The 11661-nt window shown below is 34.8% G+C and overlaps 1 protein-coding gene across 4 annotated transcripts in view; it reads right to left on the bottom strand.

Annotated features, from left to right (window-relative positions):
• SLC4A7 (solute carrier family 4 member 7) overlaps window positions 1-11661 on the bottom strand; it is a 124236-nt gene that overhangs the window by 5770 nt on the left and 106805 nt on the right. For 3 of the 4 annotated variants that reach the window (XM_012536671.3, XM_033405443.2, XM_033405445.2), the window contains 5 exons: window positions 10830-10898; window positions 9267-9440; window positions 5611-5742; window positions 3358-3455; window positions 280-387 (listed from right to left, as the gene is read on the bottom strand). In XM_012536671.3, coding sequence (XP_012392125.1) covers window positions 280-387; window positions 3358-3455; window positions 5611-5742; window positions 9267-9440; window positions 10830-10898 — 581 coding nt within the window. The remainder of the gene's footprint in view (window positions 1-279; window positions 388-3357; window positions 3456-5610; window positions 5743-9266; window positions 9441-10829; window positions 10899-11661) is intronic. The other variant, XM_033405446.2, reaches the window with a different exon arrangement.

Below are 11661 nucleotides of genomic sequence, written 5' to 3'. Positions count from 1 at the left end.
TTTTATATATTTATTCCTTATGTATATATTCATTTTTATTACAAAACAATTCTTTTTTGAAATAGGCAACTATAAATTTAAAAAATAACAGAACAATCAGCACCTATATCTGCTTCCAGTATACATGAAATGATGGATAGATGAAAGGAAGAAGGAAGAATAAGAGGAAGAAAAAAAGGTTGGTTTTGTTAAGTTAAGACAATGGTTTTCCTGAATAGCTATCCATAAGTAAACTGAAAGTTGGCTATAGTTAGAAAATGCATAAATCATTACAGCTACCTCGTGTTAGATCTGGTTACTTTGGCATTCTCAGTATTCATGGACAGTGCCTTCCACTGTGCAGTTTTGGCCATTTCATCTGATATGTTAACAACTGAGGGATCAACACTGAAGAACAAATACACTTTCTGGTTAGTATTCAGTACTTGCAAAAGCATTAATAGTCATTCCTATTATCTATATCATATTTGCTTTCATCAACTTAAAATTGAGAAAATTCTTTGTCATGCACTTAAACCAAGATCTAGCAAGATAGCAGTATTTTGGAGTTCTATTATAAAGGTCTAAAGGGGAATTGCATCTTTCTTTATAATCAAAACTAGCAATGAGACTAATTAAATTGGCAATGATGCCCAAAGGTGATTATCTTGGCTATAAGTATACTATTGAAATAACATAAAGGAATATATTAATGTGCTTATAAATATAAAAAGTGATACAGCCTCAAGTCAGTTAGAAAACTTTTATAATCTGCACAAATTTCAATTGCAGCAAACAACTATCCAAAGTATGTAAAGAAAAATTACAATTAGGATTTAAAAAAATTTTTTTCATAGCTTTTATTTATTTATTTTTTGTGGTACGTGGGCCTCTCACTGTTGTGGCCTCTCCAGTTGTGGAGCACAGGCTCCGGACACGCAGGCTCAGTGGCCATGGCTCACGGGCCCAGCCGCTCCGCGGCATGTGGGATCTTCTTGGACCGGGGCACGAACCTGTGTCCCCTGCATCGGCAGGCGGACTCTCAACCACTGCGCCACCAGGGAAGCCCTTTTTCATAGCTTTTAAAAATCATTAAAAAGAATTCTGGGAAATGGGACACTTTAAAATTAGAAATTAAAATACTTCAACAGATAACACACAAAAAAGGTTTATAAGTACTGCTTTTAGCTGGTATTACCATATCAGTAATATTTTTAGTATGAAGGTGTTACTATATAAAATTTATCAAAATCCAAATACTGTCCTTTCATTATAAGAAACAAATGTAACCATTCCATGTCTCTGTGAAATATTGCAAAAATTACCTCAAGACCCCAAATCCAATAATGAAGATATCCATAATAATTTTGGGCTCAAGGTTGTCAGTTTGGACAAGAAAGTACTAGGAAGTTAACAGGAATATATTTGCTAGTCCTTTTTCTTCACCAAAAGGAAAACATTTCATGCAAACAAGCGACAAATACAAATGTCAAATGAGATGTTAAATTAACAATGTGCTGGCAGCCAGGTTATAAATGACTAAAGAGCAGTCACCTGTTCACACTTTAAATCTCACGTCGTTTATGATGTAAGACTGCAGTAAAGAGTGAAGCGGCCACTGGAGACTCTCTAGGAATGGCTGCTTCACTAAGTGAAGTTTTTAAAAGTGCACAAATTTGGACACCCAAATTCACCATGGCAGAGCCATCCAACTTGAAACCCTGTCTACCCCAAGAAAACGTTTTTTTGCTCAGTTGCCAACTTCAAATAACTGAAGAGAGAAGTTCTTGAAGCACTTTCTAGCTTCTAAATGATCTTCTCTAAGAACTTTCCCGTTAGTAGAAATTGAGACCTTTTTTGAAGAAAGTATACATTTTGTTTTTCCCCAAAATAAAACTAGATGGGAAAAATTTTGTCTACATTAAATAAATTATTTTCATATTTTATAGGACTTTATGGTTTCCAGATGCTTTCATGTTATCTCACTCCATTTTCATGGCAAGTAATTCAAAGCTACTTAAGATTTAAAATTCTGGCAAATAAACAGGTCAGTCAGTTCCTGGCATTCTGGATGTTCAAGTTTTAATCCAAATGACATTAATCATGGTTCACGTCATCATTTAAAAGACAAAAGTAAATATACATATACTCATTCTTTTTGTTAAATATTTGACAGTGTAAGCATGGACTCCATTTAAATTTGTCAAGATCCATGTGTAATCACAGTGAGAAAGAGATAATACAGGACCTGCAGAAATTAAGTGGCAAACAATCTCAGCAAACTGGTGAGTCACCAGTAACTATCACGGCAGTTCCTATACACTTTTTAGCAACAAAGTCAATACATTAATTCATTTAACAAACATTTACAGAATCTAGAGAAGCAGAGCACTCTATTTGGATATATCAAAATGTCTATACCTGGCATTTAATTTTAGGTATATACAAATTTGAGGGAAAATCATGAAAGGTGACAAAGAATAATACCAATGATACAAGTTAATACCAATGACAAAAGAGAAAAATTACTTGTGAATTCATTTATCAAAACTAATCAACATGTACAAGTCCAAATGCGCCCTTATAAAAACTATAAACATAAGTTAAAAATGAAAAAAGGTTGAAGCAAGATAATTAAATATCAACAAACATTTTCCATTAACTGGTCAAGGAAGGAAGCTATATATATTCTAAAACTGACTTTTCTTCTATAAATGGCCAGTCATAAGTAGAATAAATGTGTAGAAGAATCAGGTGTACATAAATAATAGAGGTTTTTAATCTACAAAAAAGCTTACATCTCCCAACCTCTGTACTTAGTTCTTAGATTCAAATATAAATCGCCAAAATCATACATGATAAACTATATATGAAACTTAATTTTTCCCTAGTATGACCCGTCACTGCCAATGCTCAAATCACACCTTTGGAAACCGCAGGAGAGTTCTAGGGCCTCTAAACATAGTCACATTGTCACAGGTTATCAAAAAATGGATTAAAAATGTTTATTTTCCAGCATACACCAACCCCAGTCATAATGAAAGGCAGAAAAAAAAAAGCTGTACTACTGAGAGAATGGGAATATTCTAAGACTGATTTTAAACTTCACTGAAACAGAAGGAGTGATGAACGACAAGACAATCTCTGCTTGGCATGGATGCCAAGGTCTCCTTCACTCCTTCCTACAAGTGAGAAGGGGGATGAGCCAGTGACTTTCTTTTCCACCTACAGGAAGCCCTCCTTTAGCCCACATGTCAGATGCAGTGTTTGTCATCTTTTAAAAAACAGGTAACACGACTTTAAAGAAACATTGCATGGCTTATTCATGCATCTGACATGTAAATGAAGCACATTTTAAAGGATGAAGCTGCATCTCACCTGTATTTTAGCGCCTTAACTGGAATCTGCAAGAGGCTTCCCCCTTCAAATGGAAGATGCACAGTATCTTCACCAGCTTGAAGCATTCTCTCAGCTTCCTTTAAAGCACATACATGAAGAGATTACTTTTCCCAGAATATTTCCAGGAGGACCAATTAATATATTAATATCTTAAAGAATCAGAAAACCAAACTGACATTATTTAATCTGCCATGACTGAAAATTTTACCATGAACACATACTTGTAGCACAAGCTGAAAACCACTTGTAAAGATTAATTTTAAGAGGTTGTAACTTTCACCTCTGTAAGTTAGTCACTGATACTGTTTAAATATCAATTTAGCTACATAAATTTTATTATCAACTATGACACAGGCATACAATGAGCGACAAAATTTTGTGAAACCTCATAACTCTCATTATAATATAAGCAAAACCTCACTTGGATAAGGCAGGGTTTCTCAATCTCAGCAATACTGACATTTAGAGCCAAACAATTGTCTGGGAGGCAGTCCTGTGTATGCAGGATGTTCAGCAGGCCACTAGATGCCAGTAGCAGCCCCTTTTTGACCATCAGAAAGTCACCCCAGGTTGAGAACACCTTAGCTATGAAACAGCCAAAATCATGACACAATTATAATGGGGAGGGGTGGTCAGTACAGGAAAGACAGAAAGAGCATTCTCTCCTCTGTCTTACTGATAGAAATCCCACTACTTGGGGGTGGCGATGCACCCAGTTTTAACAAAAATAATAAAAGATAAAAAAATAAAACCTAAACTAAATTTCCCAGCACTCCTTGCAACTCAGTGTGGTGCCAGTGGAAATTCCTGGATGCCATTTCTGGAGGGCAGGGTGGAGATATCCACGGTCTACCTCCTGCTGTCTCTGATGCTGACATGATAGCTCAAACTCAGCAGCCCTTCTGACCCATCAGGGGATTCTGAGGATGAAAAGTCTATGCCGAGCTGGGAGAAAAGCAGCAGAGTTCCTGATAACTTTGTGGAGCCATCACACCAGATCACTTACTTTCATGATTCCTTTTATAGGAGAAAATAAGCTCTTGTGTTTAAGCCAGCTTTACTTTTGTTTTGTGATATGCAAATAACCTTATTCTCCCTGATACAGGAATAAGCAAGCAATTTTACCTAAGTATTTTATAAATAGATTATACCCTATTTGAAAAATCATCAAGTTCATAAACATTTACATACATAGATAGCTTTGAAGGAAACAAAGCTCTTAAAAATTTTGGAGACTCAATTCAAATGTTTTAATTAGTGTCCTAATTAAAAAGTCAAAATTTTTGTTGAAAAGTAAATACACAACCAGTAATTTTGCCATAAATCAGCACTGAAAAATCAATCGAAACCATGAAAAAATGCCAACAAGCCCTAAACGCATTTGTCTGCAAAACTTTAATAAATGCTTTTCCATAAATACTATGCAATAAGTTATAAATTATGCTGATTTCCCTCAAAAATTAGAAAAAACCCCCAGCAATTCTGAGATCTATTTAAATAGGACCACAACTTTAAAAAATGTATATCTTCTTATCTTTGATTTTCAAACAATATTCTGAATGGGAAAATTAAGTGAGGCACTAAAATCAACAAAATCACCTATGCTACATACTCAAGTGTTTTATTTGTCCTTCTTAACTAGGTTATAATATTGAGCTGGTTACTTAAAAAAAATCAAATTCAGAAAAGAGTATGTAAATCTCAGTATACAAATCAACTAAGGGTACATAATATTGAATATAAAGACTAAAGTTTTACTATACTTTCTGTAAAAAGATATTTACTTAAAGTCCTTTTTGTCCTTACACTGGGTTGGCCAAAAAGTTCATTTCCATAAGATGTTACCAAAAAACCCAAACAAGCTTTTTGGCCAACCCAATATATGCCAGATTATTAAAATGCTGTTAAAATTAAAATGTATGCTAAAATGTACTTATGTACATTTAACATAAATGTACATAAAGGCAAGGGATAAAGGCAAGTTGGTAAAATGGGTAAGAGCCTGTGTTTAGGACAAACTACCTACTAACCTCTCTCTCTCTCTCTCTCTCTCTCTCTCTGTTTCCTCATTTGTAAAGTGGGGATAATAAAAGTACCTACACTTTATAATAATAAGGTTCTTAGGAGGACTAAAGGAGTTGATTCCATCAAAGTGACTATAATAGTGCTTGCTACTTGGTACAAAATATTAAAAAAGAAGTGAACAGTGTATATTTAAAATTCTTTTTTTACCTCTTTCTCTTTTTTCTTTTTGTCGTCTTCCTTCTTTTTCTTACTTTCTGGCATGAGATCATCAAGCCAACTAAGCTCTCTCTTTGTGAAACACAGATCCATGAGTTTGCGTACAAAGACTAACGCAAGAACCTTTAAAAAGTGATGGAGAGAATATTAAGTAACATCTAAAAATATGCAAATTATATCACTTGGAGAAAAAGTATTTATTAAATCGTAAATTGAAAAGTACTTCACATATTTTATTTTAAAATGACTTCATACACCATCTTATTTTTTTGTTTGTTTGTTTGTTTTTGTTTTTACGTGGGCCTCTCACTGTTGTGGCCTCTCCCGTTGCGGAGCACAGGCTCTGGACGCGCAGGCTCAGCGGCCATGGCTCACCGGCCCAGCCGCTCCGCGGCATGTGGGATCTTCCCGGACCGGGGCACGAACCCGTGTCCCCTGCATCGGCAGGCGGACTCTCAACCACTGCGCCACCAGGGAAGCCCCATACACCATCTTATTTCAAAGAAACTGAGTCACCTATTTATCTTTTTCAACTTTCTGCTCAAAGACATAAAGGAAATGAGATTTTTAGCCTTTTCCTATATAAATCCCTTGAACTCTGCATAAAACTATAAAGCAGATTAACCATGATGAGTGTCTTCACAAACATGATTATTAATTTTTATGATTACTTTACATTATGTACATTATTTAAGTAGATATAATTTTTAAAAATCTCTTCAGCAATGCATTAGAGAACCCATTTTCCAGCATTAGGTTTTAACTTTCAAATTATATTAGTGAAAAAGACACGTTATTCTTTAATTTGCTTTCCTTTAACTGCTGCTAAGGTTGAAGATGTTTTCAAATGTTCACTGGACATTTGGATTTCCTCTTCTGTTTTTGTTTTTTACTTAATTTAAAAAAATTCTTATTTTATATTGGAGTATAGTTGATTCACAATGTTGTGTTAGTTTCAGGTGTACAGCAAAGTGATGCAGTTATACATATACATGTACCTATATTCTTTTTCAGATTCTTCTCCCATAGAGGTTATTACAGAATATTGAGTAGAGTTCCCTGTGCTATACAATAGGTCCTTGTGGATTACCTTTTATATGTACAATAGTAGTGTGTATATGTTAATCCCAAACTCCTAATATGTCCCTCCCCACCACCTTTCCCCTTTGGTAACCGTATGTTTGTTTTCTATGTCTGTGAGTCTGTTTCTGTTTTGTAAAGAAGTTCCTTTGTATCTTTTTTTTTTAGATTCCATATATAAGTGATACCATATGATATTTGACTTTCTCTATCTGACTTACTTCACTTAGTATGATAATCTCTAGGTCCAACCATGTTGCTACAAATGGCATTATTTCATTCTTTTTTATGGCTGAGTGACATTCCATTGTATATATAAATACCACATCATCTTTATCCATTCATCTGTTGATGGACATTTAGGTTGCTTCCATGTCTTGGCTATTATATTGTGCTGCAATAAATACTGGGGTGCATGTATTTTTTGAATTATGGTTTTCTCTGGATACATGCCCAGGGGTGGGACTGCTGGATCATATGGTAGCAGCTCTATTTTTAGTTTTCTGAGGAACCTCCATACTATTCTCCATAGTGGCTGAACCAATTTACATTCCCACCAACACTGAGGAGGGTTTCAATTGACTTCTGTTCATGAATTCCTAAAAGTTCTGTGTAGTTTGGACAGAAACACTTTACCTGTCTTATATGTTACAAATATTTTCTCCCACTTCACTATCTGATTTTAATAAGGACAAACAAAACAATTATCATGTGGTCAAACATATCATCTTTCTTTTACTGTCGGATTTCTCTACCTTCTTTGAAAAATTACCTTCAATCACTGGATTATACAAATAATCTTCAAGATTTTCTACTACAATTCATTTTAACATTTAAATCCTGAATTGATTTATTATTTCTTTCTGAATATGATAAGATAGCAACTTTATTTAGCTCCCAGTATTCAGTCAAATCTTCTAATACTATATACTAAATTTTCCCATTTAAATGAATTAACACCTTTAATGAAATAATCCGCTTATGTTATTCAGGTGGTAAATTCTCATATATCCTTACAAATTTCTGGACTCATTAGTCTGTTTTTCTGATCTATTTGTCAATTCCTATGCCAACTTCATACTGTATTAGCTATGCTGACTTGACAGCAATTTGTAAATATTCAGTTATCAAAACACTATGGTGGGCTTCCCTGGTGGCGCAGTGGTTGAGAATCTGCCTGCCAATGCAGGGGACACGGGTTCGAGCCCTGGTCTGGGAAGGTCCCACATGCCGCGGAGCAGCTAGGCCCATGAGCCAACTACTGAGCCTGCGCGTCTGGAGCCTGTGCTCCGCAACAAGAGAGGCCGCAATAGTGAGAGGCCCGAGCACTGCGATGAAGAGTGGCTCCCACTTGCCACAACTAGAGAAAGCCCTCGCACAGAAATGAAGACCCAACACAGCCATAAATAAACAAACAAACAAACAAATAAATAAATAAAAATAAAGGAATTCCCTTTAAAAAAAAAAAAAAACACCATGGTATTAGCATAGGAACAGTCAAGCCCCTCACCCCCGCACCCAGCTAGGAATTCTGAATTATAATTATCTTTGTTTTGTTATTCTCTGGTATTTATTATATCTTTATCTTTTCATTAATATACAATTTACATATAGTAAATAAAAAAATATCAGGTGTAGAGTTTAATGCTTCTGAAAAATACATGTACTCTTGTAAAGCAACCCCAGTAAGATACAGAATATTTCTACCATCCATGTTGTTGTGGCTCTGGTATTATTTTTCTCTATAAACTTTAAAATTACCCAGTTCACACTGATACCAACCCCCCCCCACACACAAACACATATGCAATAAAACTAGTAGGCTTCATACTTGGAAGTGACATTTTTGTAATACTAAGTATGCAAAACAAAGAACATGGTATATAATTTTGAATATTTTTTAGTGACTTTTCACTATTCATTTATAATTTAATTTATTTGTGATCAGGGAATATTAACTGTATAATTTTCACAACTTTTTAATTTTTAAAGATTTTCTTTTTGGCCATGTACATAAACCAACTTTTGCATAATATTTACAAAAGGATGCCTATTCCCTATTTGCAAAATGCAATTTTGAAATGTGATAATTTAATGATTAAATTATGAATAATTATTAAAGTATATGATAATGTAATGAATTATTAATATCATCTATAATCTTTATTACTTTTTGACTTCTAGATCTATTAATTTCTGAAAAAGATGTATTGAAATAGCCTATTAAAGAACCATGTTGCTCTGGTTGCTCCGCTTTTTAAGTTAGGCTACCATATTTGCTTCATAAACGTCCTAAACTCTGAAACTGTTTAAAAATACGGAACAGTGTTCTATACCCAAGGACTAAAAATCAAAAACAAACCAAAATTAGAAAATGACAAGCAAATTCAATTTTGAAAACTATTGGTTTCACAGCTAGAAAGGGCTAATTCACATTTCAAAACACCTAAGGTGCTTAAAATCCTTTACTCAAAGTCAATTATAAATATTAGTAAGATAAGTACTACCAAAACACATAAAAATGTTATTAATTAGTGATAAAGTCTGAAAAAAAAAAAAAAACTTACCATCATGGGAAAAACTACTGCAGCAGCCGAAGCTTTTATCACCCACAAGAGGATCAGACAGGTGAGCTGGACGACTGTGAAGACGTGGACCTTCCAGAGGGGCACGTAGCGGAGGTAAATCAGGTCGGGCTGGTGCTTAGCAGGCATTCCAAATAATTTTATACGGTCAAAAAACTGGATATCGAATGGAAAGCAAAACAAGAAAAAGTTTTCAACAAAAATATCATTTCTGTTACTTAGGAAAAGAAATTGTATTCTGCTTTAGGGTTTTGTGATTTAAACTCTAACTTCCCTGATATGCCGTGATAACACAGGAGAATGTTTCAGTTTACAACATCTTGATCCAAGGAGAAAAAAAAAAATCAAGGCAACCACTTAAACAAATGTAATTCATTAATCAGAAAACTCAAGTCAAAATGTTTTAAATTGGGGAATTAAAATATTTTGATAAATTTATCTGCTATAACCAAATGTACAAGTCATTTAATCTCTCTGACCTTGTTTTCTAATATGTAAAATAAAAGAGTAACAATCTCCCAAGGTACTTTTTAAGTCTAACATTACCAATTTTATGAAAATAACCTGAGGTAACAATTACTAATTTTTCACCCACTGAAAAGGAAACTATGAGCCAATCCCTTGGTCCTTTTGAGTTTTAATTTCCTCATTTATAAACCGGGAATAAGATCAGCCCTACATAACTCACAAAATTGTTGTAAAACAATCAGCTGAGTTAATGAGATCATCTCTTGACCACTGGAGAGTAGATACTGGACTGTGTTGGAAAAAAAAATGCTGGTGCGTCTGAGATACCCGGCAGCCGGAAGCCGGCAGCTCGGGACCACACGCTGCTCACGGCTGGGACTGGGTGAGTGGTGCCAACCCTGCCTGAGCAGCTACACGTTCTACACTAAGGCTGGATTCACACAAATCCTAATTCATTCTATCAGCTTGTTTCCCAAGAAATACTACAAATAAGACAAAACAGAGTAGTGAAAACACTAGATTCTAGCCTTGGCTCCACTGCTTACTTAGTTAAAAACCTTCAGTAAGTCTATTTCTGTTTCATGATTTACAAAATTAGTACTTCTTCCTTTCATATCCCAAAGTTGTTTTGAGGATCACAGAAAATCATCTGTATACTAGGCTCTATAAACTGTACTGCACCATACAAATGGCAGGTATTACCATGGTTATAGAAGACTAATATCTACATTTTCTTTTTAAGCAACTGAAATTACTGTTCTAACATGTCAGAAATAGCCCCTTTTCCCCCATTCCAATCCTTTTGATCCTCCCTCTTACTATACTAGTCTTCATTGATAGTTACCTTTCATTAGCTTCAATTAAAAATAGGTAAGGACATAACAGTTCATGATCTCACTCTCAGGGGGAAAAAAATGTTCAGTAAGCAATAATTACTTGGAAAATGTGGATTTGAAGTCACTAGTTAACCTGCCCCCAAAATATCAGAGAATAAATCACTACCATCAGAAAAACAATCATTGCAAATATAAAATGTTTAAGTTTTTTTTAGAAAGTTATTAAATGCTTAAGACTTGCCTGGATTCCTTTTAATGAGGAAACTCCCATATAAAGGAAAACACCATACAGAACAGGCATTGGAATAAACTGTAAGTAAAATGACCACAATTAGAACCCATGTTACCAGAACAATTTCACATAAAAAATACATAAAAACATAGTCAGTGCCTACGAGATAGAGTTAAAAGATCTTTCAGTGATGAGACTTTTCTATAACAAAGAAAAATGCTAGTAAACAATAACCTCCTTGAAGAATCATTTACCATCTACATGTTCCCTCCTAAGAAGGGACTGTGTTCCGTGGTTAAGAGCAGAAGTACTACAATCAGACTACTTGGCCTAAAAACCCAGTTTACCTCTTCTTGAGCCTTAATCTCTCTATTTTAGTTTCTGTATCAGATTGCCTTGAAGATTAAAAAACTTCAAATTCATAAAATATTCAGAAAAGCACATGGTACATATCAATCACTCAAAAAGGGTTAGCCATTATTATTACTATCACTACCCCTACAGTGACTGCTATACAATACCATTTACAATACGTATAATAAACAAACACCAGCCTGAAAAAGAATGTCCTTGTTACTTTGGCAGTTAGGGGGATCCCAAACTGCCTACCTAGTCCATGCCCAGACATCCCACAGGAAAGCCAGCAACAGGCCCCATTCATTGATTCAAACACCACAATCAGCACTCACCCAAGGGAGAGACCTATAAGGAAAAAAGACCTAACAGCCAGAGGAGAATCACACTCATTCTCTAGTAAACAACCTCGTATGTCCTTAACTAAGGACCGTGGGAGAAAAGAAAACATATCAAAAATCTAATCAGTATCCTCAGGGAATCTCAA

Source organism: Orcinus orca, chromosome 10 (genome assembly GCF_937001465.1).
Source record: "Orcinus orca chromosome 10, mOrcOrc1.1, whole genome shotgun sequence".
Lineage (NCBI taxonomy): Eukaryota > Metazoa > Chordata > Mammalia > Artiodactyla > Delphinidae > Orcinus > Orcinus orca.
This window is presented reverse-complemented; position numbering and strand designations above follow the sequence as displayed.